This window comes from Lepisma saccharinum, chromosome 29 (assembly GCF_977018435.1).
Source record: "Lepisma saccharinum chromosome 29, izLepSacc3.1, whole genome shotgun sequence".
Taxonomy (NCBI): Eukaryota; Metazoa; Arthropoda; class Insecta; order Zygentoma; family Lepismatidae; genus Lepisma; species Lepisma saccharinum.
The window spans coordinates 25,736,903-25,756,330 of NC_139257.1; the positions used below are offsets into that span (position 1 = coordinate 25,736,903).

General features: G+C 39.7%; 1 protein-coding gene across 34 annotated transcripts in view; it reads left to right on the top strand.

Annotated features, from left to right (window-relative positions):
• The window catches only part of LOC145981491 (uncharacterized), a 79,681-nt gene extending 61,938 nt beyond the window's left edge, over nt 1–17,743 (top strand). For 31 of the 34 annotated variants that reach the window (XM_083114720.1, XM_083114727.1, XM_083114726.1 and 28 more), the window contains 3 exons: nt 12,392–12,427; nt 14,852–14,887; nt 17,599–17,743. In XM_083114720.1, the coding sequence (XP_082970846.1) occupies nt 12,392–12,427; nt 14,852–14,887; nt 17,599–17,600 (74 nt within the window). In that variant the 3' untranslated portion in view covers nt 17,601–17,743. The remainder of the gene's footprint in view (nt 1–12,391; nt 12,428–14,851; nt 14,888–17,598) is intronic. The other 3 variants (XM_083114721.1, XM_083114733.1, XM_083114752.1) reach the window with 2 other exon arrangements.
• The last annotated feature ends 1,685 nt before the right edge of the window (nt 17,744–19,428 follow it).

Below are 19,428 nucleotides of genomic sequence, written 5' to 3' on the forward strand. Positions count from 1 at the left end.
TCCAGAAAGTACTGTGGAACCTGAAACAGCATCACGACAATGGGCGTGTTCCATCTCACGAGCGAATCTTCAATCTTGAAACTCACGCTGCACGACGACATCGTCTATCCTAAATCCGTGGCTCTGCGTGCATTCTACAGCATGTACCTCATACCTAACGTCACGCAGCACAACAACAAAATTAGCGTCGGAAGCGAACACATCGTCGTCACGCCAGGACAATACAATCTTTCCACTTTGCAAGCTCAATTACCCAAAGGCACATACCTTTCTCAAAATTCGGTCACGCACAGAGTGGAAATCCTATCCGCGACGGAGACCGTGGACCTGGGCACCATGGGAGAACTTTTAGGTTTCGAGAACAACCACCCAAAACTCGAAGCTGGCATCAAGCACGTAGCAACCAACATTCCTAAATTTTTGGCCATAGAGACTCTGAACGTACACTGCAACGTGGCGGAAGGCATGATCACGAAATCTTCGGACGGATTATTAGGAAGTCACAAGCAGACGGGAATCATAGCCACTTTCAAACCAAGTTCTGAGTTCATGGAACCGATCATCTACACGCCCTCTTCGCCGATCTATTTTCCAGTATGTCGCAACCGCATAGACGACATAGAGTTGGTGGTGACGAACGAGAAAGGAGACGTGGTGGATTTCGCAGGTGCCACTACGACGGCCATCGTGGAGATCAACGTATAATAAATAACCATACATGTAAAATGGAGCAAATCGAAAGTTACGAATTGCAATCTTTCCCTCCCAACCGTCGCACGTTCGCCAATCTCAACGAAGCGAACAGGGAGATCGAATACGACGTGGACGTAGGCGACGGGTTCATTCATCCTCACAGAGCGGACCTCTACCTTCAATTCGACGTGGTGAAGAAGGAAAGCGGAGACGCGTTTCCTGCAGCAGCAAACTTGATACTCGTGGACAACTTCGTGCCTCACCTGTTCTCGCAGGTGGAGGTGAAGAAACACAACACCGTCATCGACAGAATAGATTATCCAGGCATCACGTCGACGGCAGTGGGAACGTTGAAATTATCCAAAACGGACGCAGCGTACTACCAGGCCGGGGGATTCGAAGCCGGGACCAAAATATCGACGAAAAGTCACACGGTGCTCTTTCCCATGCGTCTGCTGCCTGGTTTCTTCTCGGACTACAAGGAGATCATGTGGAAGGGAGGACTGAGGATCACGTTTCGAAGAGCGGCCAACGACAACGACGCACTGATGCGATACGCTACTTTGGGTCCGGACGGCACCACGCCGATAGCCAACACTTTACCCGAAGCAGCGAAATGCGTCATCCGGAGCATGGAATTGAGAATGCCGGTGGTGGAATACGAAACGAACTACGCCCTCAAGTACAAAGCGGAGATCTTGAAAAGTCCGCAGGTGCCGATTCACTTTCACGGTTACCAGTGCGTGCAGAAGATGGCGTCGGGAAGTCACATGGAATTCGACGTGACGACACAGTTCAACAACATACAGTTCGACATGCCAGATTTCGTCGTAGTGCTTTTTCAGACCGGACGCGATAACGATCAGGAAAAAGATTCCAGCAAGTTCGACGACTGCAAGATCAAGAACGTTTATCTGAAGAACGGTAGGAACGAAGTGTTCCCGCGCGAGAATTACAACCTCGAAATGATCAAAGACGATTACCTCAAACTTTACGAAGCTTACACGGCTTACAAACGCGTGACCGAAGGAAGCGTGGACATGTACTACGCGCCCAGCGAATTCAAAGCTCGCAGACCCATGACCGTCATCAACACCACGAAAAGAAAGCAAGTGGTGGTCAACGATCGTACCAACATCAAGATTGTATGCGAGTTCCACGATGCCTTGCCTGCAGATACTCTGTGCAGTGTCATTCTTATTGCAGAGAAAACATTTGTGTATGACGTCAAGAATGAAAGAGTGACTGAACAGTTTTAAATAAATAAAAAAAAATAGCACACAATAAGAAATGTGGAATTTTATATATATAAGTACAAATTGCAATTAGCAGTTTCCAGAAGTTTAATTTTGCTGTGCCATGCATGCATGTAATCGAGGAAGTGGAAGTAAATTAAAATTGTTTTTTTTTCGCATTGCCTATTACTTTTTGTTACACTCTGGGCAGGCCTTACTAGTTTGGAGGCGATAGTGGCCCCACGGAAGTGTATGGACCCCACATTCAAGAATACACCTCTTGTCGTCGTGTGCATCCAGAGCAACTTTCCTGACAATATTAGTTGTAAGCACATGATCGACGCTTTGGATACGATGCTCTTTTTGTAGAATGGGCGATTTTGTTCTGAGGCACTCGAGGTAATCCTCAAACTTGAGGTGCTCCCGAACCACTTGCCTGCTTACACCCTTTGCCTTTTTTGTTACAGAACCCTCAGCCCGGATCGCATAGGCTTTGGCACGAAGTCCAGCAAACTCCACAATCACATCCCCGTCTTTCTCGTCCTTGAGTTTGCCGGGTATTTTTTTGTTCCGGGGCAGAATTCCATACCGGTTTAGCTGGGGATAGCCCGATGTGTCGAAGAGCTTGACAAGAGCTGGAACTTTGGCTATATCACCATACGCATCGGCCGTGCGAACATGGTACACCAAGCTGTCTGTGTCTGTGTAGAGGAGCGAGATATTGTTCTTGTAGTGTGCACGTAGTATGCCGTAATATGTCTCGAACATGCACAACTTGCTCAGATCCAAAACTGCAGCTCCCACATAGATGGGCTTGTTGAGTAGCACCTTGCCCCGGTTCATGTGAATCAGAGACATCTGTTCGTTGTAAATTGTTCGAGACCTGAACAGCGGGCTTGCAACAAGTCGACGACACTGTGTTTTCTTCGTCACCAACCTCTCATCAACGCGATTTCGCACATTCTCCATGGCCTTCCCAAATACCGCATTGTTCATTAATTTGAAAAAATCGCGATCAAGTTCCGAAGTGGCATCAGTGCGATGTTTGGTGTTCAGTTCGATGTACGGCTTCAACCATGGAGACTGCCTGAACAAGAGCACGCGGTAAACTGCTTTGACCGAGACCCCTTGCTGCATTAACCACTGGAGGTTCCGGTAGTGTAGCACATAACGCTTTTTGGGCTCCAAGTCCATGACGAGCTTCGGTTGATCCGAGCCAGGTGGGCACTTGAATTCCGGAGCAGGCGAGAGGTCACAGAATGTATCCTGCAGCTTCTCGGGGAAGTCAAGGTCCACCTCGGCAAAAAACCCAAACTCGTCGCACTCTTTTTCGATGTCGTGGTATAAAGGATCAACCCACTTAAACTGTCCTGTTGGGAGTGGCTGCATCATGGAGTGCCCGTAAAGATTATTCACGTCAGTGTACATGATGTAGCTTGATGGTTGGGAGGGGTCGTAACCAGTGGCCATGTGGTGATTGTTGGCGTGTGCGAAGCGTTGCGACACTTGGACCATGCCGCCCCGGATAGCTCTCTCGATGAAAAGCATGATATCATTATCGGAGATAAGTGAAAGTTTAATTTTAGTCAGCAGGAGCATGGCCGACCATGCCAGTCCAGGAAGGCTGTAAAAATATACAGGGTCCAAGTTGTAAATGTTTATCGCAGTCGCCCGAAACGCCTGGAACACATCGGCAAGAAGCGTCACATCAAGCTTCAGGTATGCATCGTGGTAATCACCGAAAGTTCGGCAACCCAACTCGACCCACATAGACTGAGCATGCTTGTACTCCTCGTCGGTAATACCAGAACCTCTCAGCTGGCTGTAGAACTTATCCTGGGGAGGCAGCAACTCTTCTTCGAACTTGGAAGGGTCTGTGACGTATTCGTAGGGGTAGACCCCTTTACGTCTGATGAGTGCGACATCTAAGTTCGGGAAACTTGATGTGGTAATGGCTAGTTGGTCGTCTCTGAGCTTCCCAGCAAGAGCATCGAGGCTTGCCTGGAGGAACCTCAGAGAGTCGAGGAACCGAAGCTCGATGCTGCTGCTTGAGTCGGGGATCGGCACCCACTTGCTGATGCTAATATAACGCTCCTCGTTCTGTGCCAGGACATTGATTCTCGCATTGTCGTACCCTAGATGTGTGACCAAGTGATGGAAATCATATCCCGAGCCATTGTGAAAAAAGACCGGTATGAAGCGCGGGTCCCTGGCTCTCAAGTTACATCTGTTGCACCACGGGCCAATGTAGCTTCCGGTCCCATAATGGTCATGGTGGTGGACCTTTTTGTTATCGTCAGTGAAGACCGAGTTGCAAACAGGACAATTTAGAGCTATTTCGTGCTGATGCTTGTTTTTGGGAGACAGAGGCAGCATGGGCTTGGGGGCCAACAGCACCTTCCCTATCTTGATGGCTTCCTGTTGCATTCTCTCCAGGAAGTGTTTGACCGGGTCGGGACCGCGATACACATAGGGCTCGGAGGCAATATGTTGGTCTCGCCACACCACAACATAGGAGTAACTCGAGGCCTCGTGGATTTGGAAAGGAATGGTAGAGGATGTTTCGGGGTTGGGCTCGCAGTTAGACAGAGGTTGAAGAAAGGCCTCGAAGTCTGCTACAATATAGGCAGAATGCTTCACCATAGCACTGTGCATGCGAAAGCACTCTACTGCACCAGGTTCGGGCAGGATAGTTCGTGCAGGCTTGTTGGTACCACAGTAGAGCATGTGGCGAGCTAGCTTCTCAGCAGCAATGTTGGGTCCTCTGATGCGCCGGTAATCCTGCTGTTCTCGATTATGAAATGTAGCCAAGCACCTGCGACACACCTCGACGTGGGTTTTGTCTTTGCTCCGTTGGCTCGAAACAAGCCGAGAGAGGGAACGGATAAGGGTGTAATGGTGATGGGTTTCGTCCTTGATGAGCAGGAGGTTGATTTCTCGTACCTCGTTGTTGTTGCTCACGTTGCTCACCCGGATGGGGTGGACCTCATGTTTGTTCTCGGTGAGACCGTAAACATTGATGGCTAATTGCAGGCCCAACAAGTCACGAGCACGAACCTCAAACTTGTGAATATGCGAGACTTCTACAGGGTAGGCAATCCCGGCCATTGCATCCTCCAGTTCCGACTCATACTGCTTGTAGTGTGAAACATAGCGTGGACTGTTTTCCCAAGGTATAGGGTGCAATGCTGCCAGCACCGACCAGAGGAAGCATTTGGTGTCTTTGTTCTGAATATTGAGAACAGCTTTCCTTGCTTCAACCTCGGGTGGCAGGGCAATATAGCTAGACCCTGCCAGTGGCAGGGACTTGCTAAGTTTCAGACGAAGTTCGTGGGGGTCGCCACACAGCGAACCGCCCGAGCCTTCAGCCTGATGCTCCTCGTGCTTTGCCACAAGCTCCTCGACAAACTTGTCGTAGATGCTGTCGAGGTTAGTGATATCTGCCTGATGCAGTGTTTTTGCTTTTGTGGCATGGAAGAATTTATATATTTCATCAGACGGTTTCTTATACTTGCAGCATAGCACAGCATAGAATTTAGTGGAGTGTGTAGCCAATGCATCGTTGAGGATGGATATTATCTTAGCTCGCTCGCTCTCCAGAAAACTACGCACATCGCAGAAGCTGTCTGATGTTATGTTAAAGTCTTCTAATAAATGCTCAAACGCAAATCGGTCTGCTTTCTTCGCCAGCTTGACGCGTTTGGCAGGTGGCGATGCATCGAGGGAGGTTACTTCTACCTTTCGCTTGGAAGGTTGCGGTAGAGATGTTCCAGTGCTCTTGCAAATAAGCTGGTGTCGCTTGAAGTTGGCAATAGAAATATTTTTTCCACACTTAGAGCACAATTTGGTTGCACATATTCGCTTTCCCGGCACACAAATACGACAGTGTCTTTGAAAATTTTTACTTGACACAGCAATTTGGCACGTAGGGCAATTTTTTACAGAACGCATAATGCAGAGATTTTTTGGGGGTATGTTATTTAATACCTAATACTGTGCAATGCAAAATATAATTGTTAATTTTTTTTTTAAAAAAAATCTATTTTTGAAATATTCTCTATGGCCTTACTTGGGTTTTTCCGCCAAATTATATGCTTCTAGTCTCCTATACTTTGGTGGAGCCCGTTCAGGTTCTATCCCCCGTTATGTGGGTTCCTTTGTTAATTTAGTAAAGGTGAGATTTAGACAGCCAATAGAAATCTTGCTTACTTAAACCAATCAGAAAACACCACGTATAAATTATTAGCCAATCAAAATCTCTGTTTTTTACTCGAGACACTAAGCCAATCAGAAAACAACACAACTGATATGACATCATTATATTACGTAATAACTTGTCACCTAAACACTACAGCTCACAGGTTGGTAAAATCTGACATGAAAGCAGATAATACGCTTAAGTCTTATTTATATATAATTTTCACGAACGTACAATATTGTCAACAGTATCATATTTGAGCAGGTCGCTTGTCACCTAAACACTACAGCTCACAGGTTGGTAAAATCTGACATGAAAGCAGATAATACGCTTAAGTCTTATTTATATATAATTTTCACGGGCGTACAATATTGTCAACAGTATCATATTTGAGCAGGTCGCTTGTCACCTAAACACTACAGCTCACAGGTTGGTAAAATCTGACATGAAAGCAGATAATACGCTTAAGTCTTATTTATATATAATTTTCACGGACGTACAATATTGTCAACAGTATCATATTTGAGCAGGTCGCTTGTCACCTAAACACTACAGCTCACAGGTTGGCAAAATCTGACATGAAAGCAGATAATACGCTTAAGTCTTATTTATATATAATTTTCACGGACGTACAATATTGTCAACAGTATCATATTTGAGCAGGTCGCTTGTCACCTAAACACTACAGCTCACAGGTTGGCAAAATCTGACATGAAAGCAGATAATACGCTTAAGTCTTATTTATATATAATTTTCACGAACGTACAATATTGTCAACAGTATCATATTTGAGCAGGTCGCTTGTCACCTAAACACTACAGCTCACAGGTTGGTAAAATCTGACATGAAAGCAGATAATACGCTTAAGTCTTATTTATATATAATTTTCACGGGCGTACAATATTGTCAACAGTATCATATTTGAGCAGGTCGCTTGTCACCTAAACACTACAGCTCACAGGTTGGTAAAATCTGACATGAAAGCAGATAATACGCTTAAGTCTTATTTATATATAATTTTCACGGACGTACAATATTGTCAACAGTATCATATTTGAGCAGGTCGCTTGTCACCTAAACACTACAGCTCACAGGTTGGCAAAATCTGACATGAAAGCAGATAATACGCTTAAGTCTTATTTATATATAATTTTCACGGGCGTACAATATTATCAACAGTATCATATTTGAGCAGGTCGCTTGTCACCTAAACACTACAGCTTACAGGTTGGTAAAATCTGACATGAAAGCAGATAATACGCTTAAGTCTTATTTATATATAATTTTCACGGGCGTACAATATTATCAACAGTATCATATTTGAGCAGGTCGCTTGTCACCTAAACACTACAGCTCACAGGTTGGTAAAATCTGACATGAAAGCAGATAATACGCTTAAGTCTTATTTATATATAATTTTCACGAACGTACAATATTGTTAAGAGCGTCAGTTTCCGTAGAGCTCTCTTTTTCCATCTTCCCTCTATACAGTGAAGCTATAGAAGACACAATTAGCTAACCTAGCATACAACATACTTTCCTAATTAATATGGATATTGTCACACATTCCTCTTATTTTATACTGTTGTAAATGGAAAAGATTATGTACGGTAAATGTTTTGTACATTATAGGGAAAAAATGCAAAATATCCCCCAACTTTAATTCGATCCACCTCTGAATCGAATTTTTTACATATTTTCACGCCGCCATATGTTGTTCTATTTTGCTTCTTTTACTTGCCTTGCTTAATTAACTCTCGCTAATTAGCATTTTTTTGGAAGAAGTCAAATAGAACAACATATGGCGGTATGAGAAATATGCAAATTAAAGAATATTTTAGTAATATAAGGGCCCTAGCAATTAGCTTCGTCGACTAAGACTACTCTTTTAAACATCTTCAGCTAGATCGTACTACTACGCGAGGACGTTTAAAATGTTTGGGTGTTGAAAAAGTTTGACCCTACTTTTTATTTCTATTGTTTGCTAATAGATGGCGCTAATAGTACCCCCTCCCCTCCCTCCCCTCTTCTCCTCTCCCCCTTTTTCTCCTCCTCCTCTGCTGTATGACAAATAGCACAAACATAAAAATCAAGATTTTGGAGAGCAAAACATAAAATTTGCATGCATCTGATGTCGAACTAGGAACTTTTATCTTTCGGGGAGTCAACATTATTTTTTTACTCAGTCGTCATATAACATGAACACACGCAAATATTCACATGTGCTTTTTATTATTTTGTGTTCGGTAAGTACAAGTATATTCTTACATAAATTATTGTTTAATTTAATAAATTATAAACTCGGAGCCTGCTATACTAATATTCCTTCTGCCTATTGAAAGCGAATGTTGCGTGCATACGGAAATAACACAGAAAAAAAAGCGGATGGAAGCAATTTAAAATCAGTGGAGCAAGGTTAGTATTACGAGAGCGTAAAAACATGTGCTTTCATTCAACTTCGAAAAATAAGAATAAATGTGTGCATACAGAACACATATGCTTTCTTTTCACAGTTGTAAAATCATATAAATTGTACATGAAGTAAGTTACGGGAAGGCTCTCTTTTTTATGTCTGTGTATATGTATGTTGTACAATTAGGTACAAGTATTGTACAATTAGGTACAAATTGTTGTACAATTATTTTCCCCAGTTGTCCAGTTGGAGTTGGGGGCATAACACTGGTACTATTTGTACCCACAGTGTTTACTCATGTATTTTGTTTAATATTTTATTTCAAATTCACTGTCAGAAACTAGTGTTGCCAGTTCCTGGATGTAGGTTTACCTACTCTGTTGGTTGTCACTGTCAAGCTCCCAGTATTCGTACAGCATAAAAAGCCATAACCCCCCCTCAAAATATATATATTGTATACGCCAAGATGCCCAATAGCCTAGCAACACATCATGAAAAAACATGCCAAGAAGACCCAGTGGGTTTATAAGTCAGTGCTGCCAACTCCTATTTGTAGGTTAGCTTAGCCTGTAAAATATCATATAGTGGAATTTTTGTAGAGTGGGTTGGTAACACCGACGAGCATCAAATGATGATTTCGAGCCTCAAATAATGATTTCGAGCATCAAATGATGATTCGAGCCTCAAATGATAATTCAAGACTCGTCGGTGTTGGCAATTTCTATTTGTAGGTTAGCTTAGCCAGTAAAATATCATATAGTGGAATTTTCTTCGGATGGGTTGGCAAAAACCAAGCCTCAAAAAAGGAACATCCAATAGAGTTGCCGAATATAAAAAGGGGACAATAGACCCCCCTCATAAAAGGCTACAATAAGAGCCCACAGTGTTGCCAACACTAGGCCCCCAACAGTTTTCCCAGACATAAAAAGTACATGGACCCCTCAGGCCCTTTAATAAAAATTTACAGTGAAAAAAACCCAGTAGGTTAACAACACTGTCAAAAAATCTACGGCAGTATTGCCAGATGTAAACAGAGGGCAATAGACCCCCCTCATAAAAGGCTACAGTAAAAAACCCCAGTGTTGCCAACACTAGGCCCCCAACAGTATTGCCAGACATAAAAAATACATGGACCCCTCAGGCCCTTTGATGAAAATTTACAGTGAAAAAAACCCAGTAGGTTAACAACACTGTCAAACTACGGTAGTGTTGCCAGATGTAAACAGAGGGCAATAGACCCCCCTCATAAAAGGCTACAGTGGGCCCACAGTGTTGCCAACTCTACCCTCAAAATATACATCATAAAAGGCTACGACGAGCCTCAAATGATGATTCGAGCCTCAAAAGATTATTTAGAACCCGGCCACCTGTACTACTAATATTTAAATTGAAAATTATTAACTCTAAATGCGGAAGCAGCTAATTTAACTAAAGGTTAATTTTTGAATATATCTATCATTTTTTTAATATTATTATTTTTTACTATTATTTTTAACGATTATAGTCTTATTGCAAAGAAAGGACAGATATATCGTTGAACATTATCAGATTCATCAGAAATAATTACCAGTGTCAATTCTATGCATTACATTTAATATATGCATTACATATATTTGCATATGCATACAATATACATATGTATACACAATGTGTATATTATTTCAGGGACACAGAAAGATACCGTGCAAAAAGGTTCAACGCAGATGTAGCAAATGTTCCATTTCATTTTTTTAAATTTGAAACAAACATGAACACATTAATATTACAAAATATCAGAAGTCCTTTAATATTCATTGTATTTTCATGGAATTTGATATGGACGATACATAATAGGCTTAGGGTGTCAGGTTTTGGAGTATGTCATGCGGACGGCCGTCATCTTCGTTCCGCCATCTTGAACTCAACTTTTTTATTTAAAATAATAGGTGGATCATGTGATACATAATTTCGTAAGGATGTCAAATCTGAAATTAAATTTCATGTAACTTCATTTGGCGAAAAGTTATTGGCTACGGAAGGTCACGTTTATCTGTTACAGAATGTGCTCCACATGTTGTTTGTGTTGGGCAATGCACGTTTGCAGACGCTTCTCGCAATGTCTGTGGACACCGAGCAAGGTATCTGGTGAAATTTGGTCAAAGGCAGCCATGATACGTTGTTCCAGATGACGAAGATCACGAATTTTCACAAAATAAACCATAGGCTCAACTTGTTAACAAAGGTAGAAGTCTATTGGTGTTAGGTCTGGTCGTCGGCCATCCATTGAAGCACCTGGACTCCATAATGAAGAGGCCCACCATCTTGTTGAAAAAACCTGAGAGATGGACCATCTTCCGACATCAGATCTGGCAGTATCTGTTCCTGTAACATCCACAGGAATCACTCCGCATATGAATTTCCTTGGATGAAAAAAGGCTCTATTGTCCGTGTTTTCCATACGGCTGCCCTTACCATAATCTTTCCTGCACCGGTCATTTTAGTAGGATCTGTCCATGTGGGTTTGTCAGTTTACCATTAGCGCATGTTTTGCCTATTCACCTCCCCATCCACGTAGACGTTCGCTTCATCGGAATGGAGTATCTACATAGAGACGTTTGGACATACCCGTACTTGCGCGATAGCCCAATTGCAAAACTGTACGCGGCAATCTGGATCGTCCTCGGAGTGGTGTTGCTACATTTGCACCTGATACGGATGCCACTTGTGCCTCTGTAGCACCATGTACACCGAACTGTGACTCGTATCATATTGCATTGCTATACAACGTGTGCTTTGCTGCGATGATGTCGAGAAGGAGGCCAAGACTGCTGTAACTTGTGCTTCATCCGTGACTCTCCGAGGTCGTCCAATACGTGGTCTGTCCAAGACCGTCCCTGTCTCCTCCAATTTGGTAAATAACTATGACACTGCAACGTATGACACAGAGTGACGTTCTGGATGACGAAGGTTGAAACCGGCAGCCACTGCACGGGCAGTTCTCCTACTCCACAGTTTGACGATCTGGATGCGTTCCTCAGTTTATAACGGCATGGTTCAACACATGGCCGCGGTAGCTCAGTCGGTAACGCGTCTGACTACCATGCTAAAGGTCCCGGGTTCGATCCCCGGCCGGTTCAAATCCGGGAACTTTTCTAACGATGGAAGCGGCCCCGGCGCCCACCCAGCGTCGAATAACATGCGTACCTGGGGGAAACCCTGGGGGGTAAAGGCGGTCAGGGGCGTGATGCTGATCACATCACCCCCACTCACGACCGGATCAAGAAAGTGTGGGGCGTTACCCCACACCCCCTATACGCCTTCATGGCGTTGTGCTAAGCACAGGGGAGTACTTTACCTTTTTACCTTTATGGTTCAACACCTGCAACGAACAGGCAAACATCACTTTCAATTGCCAATAATTGTTCACCAAATGTAGTTACATGAAATCTGATTTCAGTTTTGACATCCAGAAGAAATTCTAGCATATGATCATGTATCAAATGACCCAACTTTCATTTTAAATAGAAAAGTTCAATTCAAGATGGCGGAACGAAGATGGCGGCCGTCCGCGTGACATACTCCAAAAGGTGTCCCCCTGGGCCTATTATTTATCTCTTATATCACATTTTGAAAATTGAAAGAAAACTTCACTGCCGATCATACAAGGGGTGGAAAGGGACTTCTGATACACCTGCATTTTCTGAAATATTGCAAATTAACGGACTAAATTTCTTGTATTTTACATAAATTGAAGGCAATTTTAAAAGTTATCCAACACAATTCACGGAATTTAGTGTATCTACATCCCGTTACATGTCACATTTAAAGAACGCTTTACATGTAATAACAACTAAAATTAAATATTTATTTCAGGTGTACCACCTACCACTACACCAGCGATTCCCAAGGGTATGTAGAAAATCTTCAGTTTCCTTTTAAAATTGAAATTAGGACAATCAAATGAATACTAAGTAATAAATTATGAAATTATTAAATATTGCAAATGATGTTCACATTTTATCTCTCTAAATTAACTTACACTCATTGTAGAATTTATCAATGTTGACTGCAATAAAATCTATGAGGGGAATTCCATAATATGTATCGTATAATAATAAGCGAACATTCAATTGAGTGTAAAGTTTGTATTATCGAGTATTGTAGTATACTATAGATCATTCGTTTACTCTTGCATATTGATAACATGATGCGCTTCGAATCTACTAATATTGGCTTTGTTTCTATATTATCAAGCTTTCTCAATTTACTTCTGTGCGGATATGCATTACTTTGGTTTGAGAAAGTCACATCAGGCCAAGTTTTACATAATGCAAAGTAACTGACGTTTACTTTAAAAGTAGTCAAAATTCCGTTACTTTCTGAAATTACTTCTCGGCATTGAACACTAAAATATTTTAAATCCACTAACATCATTATCGTTATTCAGATAGTCTTATCGTTTTAATAGAATTCGAATACTACAAAACATAGTGAAAGCAAATTGTAATTTTGCAAATACCGATAATAATAATAAATTGTACAAAACTGAAGGCTCGCTTGAACTTTGAACTCTCTCAGTACACACGGTTTTTCTCTTCGATAATGCTTGTTATTCAAAATTTTCCAAAAATAGAATTGTATATGATTCTCCTTAGAATAGAATAGAATATTAGAATAAAATAAAATTTAGAATCTCCCCTCTTTTACCTTTTACATCCTCGGCTCTACATTTATAATTTCCTTCCCAACCAGGGAAAGAAAATTTTTCCCCTCTGATTGTGTACTCTATTATCATTTGGGATGGCATAACAGTAATTCACTGTTTGAGTCATGAATTCGAGATAAATATTCCCGATGTTAAAGAAAAAATACAGTCATTTCATTTTAAATCTATCATGGATGATGGAATTATTTATGTTGAGCAAGGATTATTCTTTGCATGGCATATCATCAATCTGTGTCAATATTGAAGAAGAATTACTTTTTCCTGATAAAATACCGTCTCCTTTTAAAACGAATATTTTTTTTTTTTTTTAAACGATCATTTTGGCATCTTCACAACACGGGATAACCTATTTCAGTTGCAGTTTCAGTTGTGATTTTGTACTTTCGTAATTGACAAATTATGCAAAGGGAAAAAATGGGAAGAATTCCAAGAAACATGGTAAACAGCTGACCTCCCTCACCAAAATAAGTTTTCGAATAATTTTCAACTCTACCTACACGGACGACTTTGCTGTGGCAAAATTTTCTGAAATGCTGCATCATTCATACATCAAAATCTGTTCCGGTAATTGGATGCCAAAACTGGGGAAATTGAAGGGGAGGAGGAGAGTTAACTTTTTCTTTGTAGTCAAGGCTAAGCATTAAGAGCCCATAGTGTAGGTGCAATAGAGTGACAACTAGCGAAGCACGACACCTTTGTTACCGCCACTGATATAAGGTCCCCCTGCATTTTCTTTATTTGGAAGAATGCCTGGGAGGGAGAGGGGCATAAATGCATTCTAGTGTGGTGCTGATGACATCTTCTCCACTATATCCGAAATCACACACATGTGCTTTCATGTTAGATTGCAATGTGCGAAGACGAGTCTGACATAAACAAATTTCATTTTAAAATGGAAGTGAAAGTATTATTAAAAAATTATCATCCAAATCCAACATGTAAAATCTTTATTACAAGAAGCGGTAATCCTATTGATGAACACGTTAGTTAATTGCATTTGCCATTAATTGCCATTGTTAATTATTCTTGTAAGAAATATTTAAATTGAAAATTATTAACTCTAAATGCGGAAGCAGCTAACTTAACTAAAGGTTAATTTTTGAATATATCTATCATTTTTTTAATATTATTATTTTTTACTATTATTTTTAACGATTATAGTCTTATTGCAAAGAAAGGACAGATATATCGTTGAACATTATCAGATTCATCAGAAATAATTACCAGTGTCAATTCTATGCATTACATTTAATATATGCATTACATATATTTGCATATGCATACAATATACATATGTATACACAATGTGTATATTATTTCAGGGACACAGAAAGATACCGTGCAAAAAGGTTCAACGCAGATGTAGCAAATGTTCCATTTCATTTTTTTAAAATTTGAAACAAAAATGAACACATTAATATTACATAACACATTCTGAAATATTACAAATTAACCGACATAAGGTCTTGAATTCTACATAAAGTGAAGGCAATTTTAAAAATTATCCAACACAATTCACTGAATTTAGCGTATCTACATCCTATTACTAATCACATTTAAAGAACGCTTTTATTTTAAAAACAACTTGAATTATATTATTGTTTCAGGTTTACCGACTACTACTACACCAGCTACTTCCAAGTGTATGTAGAATATCTTCAGTTTCATTTTTAAATTGATCTTAAGAGAATCAAGTTAATACGATGTAATTAATTATGAAATTATTAATGAAGATCACATTTTAACTCGGTAAATTAACTTACGCTCTCATTGTAGTTTTTATTAATGTTGACTGTAATAAAATCTACGAGGGGAATTGCATAATATGTATATGATAATCATAGGCGAGCATTGAATTGATTGTAAAGTTTGTATTATCGAGTATTGTAGTATATTATAGATCATTCACCTAGTCTTGAATATGATAACATGATGTGCTTTGGATACACTGATAGTGGCTTTTTTCTATATTATCCAGTTGTCTCAATTTACTTATGTACGGATATATATTAGTTAGAAAAACTAAATATGCTGACCAAGGCAGTAATTTATTTTATTAAAAACATAAAATAAACGTAACGTTTAAACCTTCTAGCAGGGTCTTCTTCAGACTCTGTATCAAGTACAAAAGTAACAAGATACAAAAACAGGGCATTATATATACACAAACATTACTCCCTCCAGACTATTTAGAAAGTTGTTTGAAACTTTCTAGCAGGTGACTTTCACTTGCCAACTTTACTCTCACCTAAAAGGCTAAACACAATTACTTCCATATAGAATGTGGTTGGACTTTTAATCTCACGCTCTTTTCCCTTCATTTTTCTTCCTTCTCCTCTCCTCTTTCTCTCTTGTCCTTTCCACTCTTTCTAACATCTTCTTCCATTCTTTGTTTAACTTTAGTCCCCCATTCCAGTTCATTGTGTCTTCTTCACCTGTCTTCTCTATTTCCTTGGCTTCCTTCCATTTTCTCACTAGCATTCTCTTCTCCCTTCCTATCTGCTTAGCCTCATCCCACTCTATGTCATGTCCTGTTTCTCTTGTGTGTTTAAATATTGCATTTTTCTCTCTCTTAAGACGTACATCATCCCTATGTTGTTTCAACCTGTCTTTCAGCCTCTTTTTCGTTTCTCCTATGTACACACTCTGACATTCTTTACATTTCACTTCGTAGATAATCCCTACCTATTCTCCGTTTTCCTTTTTCTTGTTAGCATTCCTCGCTATTCCTAAGATGCTTCTCCCTCCCTTCCTGTAAGTTTTAATTCCCGCTTTAATAAGCACTTTGCATATCTTTTCTGTGGTCTTCCCCATACTCCTTATTCCAAACCTTCTCTCTTTTTCTTTCTCTTCCTCTCTTTCTTCTTAGGAATAGCGAGGAATGCTAACAAGAAAAAGGAAAACAGAGAAGAGGAAGGGATTATCTACGAAGTGAAATGTAAAGAATATCAGAGTGTGTACATAGGAGAAACGACAAAGAGGCTGAAAGACAGGTTGAAACAACATAGGGATGATGTACGACTTAAGAGAGAGAAAAATGCAATATTTAAACACACAAGAGAAACAGGACATGACATAGAGTGGGATGAGGCTAAGCAGATAGGAAGGGAGAAGAGAATGCTAGTGAGAAAATGGAAGGAAGCCAAGGAAATAGAGAAGACAGGTGAAGAAGACACAATGAACTGGAATGGGGGACTGAAGTTAAACAAAGAATGGAAGAAGATGTTAGAAAGAGTGGAAAGGACAAGAGAGAAAGAGGAGAGGAGAAGGAAGAAAAATGAAGGGAAAAGAGCGTGAGATTAAAAGTCCAACCACATTCTATATGGAAGTAATTGTGTTTAGCCTTTTAGGTGAAAGTAAAGTTGGCAAGTGAAAGTCACCTGCTAGAAAGTTCCAAACAACTTTCTAAATAGTCTGGAGGGAGTAATGTTTGTGTATACATAATGCCCTGTTTTTGTATCTTGTTACTTTTGTACTTGATACAGAGTCTGAAGAAGACCTTGCTAGAAGGTTTAAACGTTACGTTTAGTTTATGTTTTTAATAAAATAAATTACTGCCTTGGTCAGCATATTTAGTTTTTCATAATCATGGAAACAAGGCTTAATGGTGTTATAATATTAGTTAGGTTTGAAAGTAGGCCTCGATGCAGCACTCTAAGTCTACACTTTATCCAAAAATGCAAATCAAACATTCATCGTATTTTTCTTACACTTTAGATATTGTTATTGAACTTGCCCCTTTGATTTCTATATTTTATGTTTTGCTTATGAATGCAACTTGTGTACATGACGTTGGTAGTTTCAAAGACTATATTTGTTTTTACATACTTTATAATTCCAGTGACAATTTTATGATCGTGCATCAATTCAGTTTTACTTTGTTCACTTAGTATATTTGCTTTGATAATTAAAAATATTATGGGTGAATCAGCATTGATCCTATTTCCAATATTTTTACTAAAATTTAAATCAAATTGAACAAGTAAATGTCATAATTGTAAATAATCTTGCAGAAGTGAATTGTATCAAGAACAATGTGTGCTCTTAGTTCAAATGTATAAAAGTCAATGTCGTTGTAAATCCATTGTAACACAACATGATCATAATTGTATTAATACCTGTATTGTATTTAATATACAATAAGATATTTTTCTGTATTTTGAGAATGACTTCATGAACAGACCACAATATTTGAGTACAAAGGTTCACCATATATGCTCAGGCACTCATAAATTTTAATTCATTTCTTTAATATATATATCTATATATATGTGTTTGTGTATGTACTCACTGTGATTAGGAATCGTAATAAGAACTATATATACAATAACTTTCCATTAATATTCTACTTCAGAATGATGACCGGCACCAAGAACTGCTTTCAACAATGCGCTCCAACTATAAGAAGTCCATTACATTTTGTCAGCACCATTGATACCCTCAGTGTATATACTTTTGCATTTACAAAATTCTTGCAATAAAGTTCATCTACTTAAGAATTTTGTGCATTATTTATATTCATATAAATTACCTTATTTGTTATATTATTGACACACTTACTTTAAATTTTTAAAATAAAAACAGAAGAAAACTGAATGAAAGTTTGTGCTTTCACATGATCAATTTTACACTTGCAAGAAATCAACTAGGAACAAATAAGTACTATTATATTTCGAACTACAAAGGTTTTATTGAATATCTTCTAATAACAAAAAAACATTACAACAACAACAATGAACATTGTTAGCCGGAGACGGAGCACACCTCGAATTGTTTATATCTTCACTGTCTGCTATTTCTGAAGTAAAGAATAAGTAATCAGTTAGAATTCATTTAGCAACAAGGTTTCATACTTGAATATTTCATAGTTACATTATAATTAATATTTTAGTACTTATTTTTTTATCCTCACCATAAATTTAAAACCCCCCAAAGACGTTTGTTCTATTAATAAAAAGGCATAAAAAGTACGATCTTTTTTATTTGGGCTTTTATAGCGCAAATATGAAACAAGGGGATTAGGTTGAAATAGAGCAAAAGAAATTCAAATTTATGAAACTTTATCGTACTTGCACTGGTCGCGGTGGCTCAGTCGGTAACGCATTCTGACTACCATGCTAAAGGTCCCGGGTTCGATCCCCGGCCGGTTCAAATCCGGGAACTTTTCTAACGATGGAAGCGGCCCCGGCGTCCACCCAGCGTCGAATAACATGGGTACCTGGGGGAAACCCTGGGGGGTAAAGGCGGTCAGGGGCGTGATGCTGATCACATCACCCCCACTCACGACCGGATCAAGAAAGTGTGGGGCGTTACCCCCACACCCCCTATACGCCTTCATGGCGTGGTGCTAAGCACAGGGGAGCACTTTACCTTTTTTATCGTACTTGCGGCACCGCAAGACATGCTCCGATTACCATAAAATTTTATTTTGGTCGTTTTTACATCTAAAGGCTATTTTTCCGCACTATTAGAATTTTTCTTTAATTTTTTTTTCATTACACCCTATTGTACAAGCAGTCTCAGGAATCTGTGAAGAAAGGTCGCCCATAACGATGAGGTTTATTATAGTGCAGGGGGAAATTGGGAGGGCAATGCCCCCTCGGCTTCCTAATCGCCGCCACTGGTAATAACATGAAATGGTTCGAAAGCTATTCACAAAGTATCACTCATTCTCAGGCATGAATCAAACCCGGGGCTTTCGGTAGGAAGGTCGCTAATCAACAACAATGGTAAATTCTATCCACATTCTGAAACGAAAATATCTGAAATCAAAATCCACCCACTGACCAATAAGCAAATGTTCGGTGAAAATATCACATCTTTCCAACTAATGCTTACGCAATTGTGAGATAAAGGTTTATAATACATAATTCTTTTATAGTTTTGAAGAGACTTTCGTGGTAGAATCGTTCATTTCTCTCGTGTATTTGAAACTCATTTTTGAATTAGCCTAGAAGTGCTTAATCGCAACGTAAAATAAGAAACTAAACATTAAAGATTGTTGAACGTAAATTTTCACTTCATATAGGACCTACAGTGCACTGTCTCTTCACCGGCAGGACACCATTAAGCATATGATATATACGTATATTTTGAACTTCGTACAACAAATAATAACTTATACTGGACGAAATTATTATATTTCCAAGAACAATTACCTATCAGTTCCATTTCGGACGGCTGT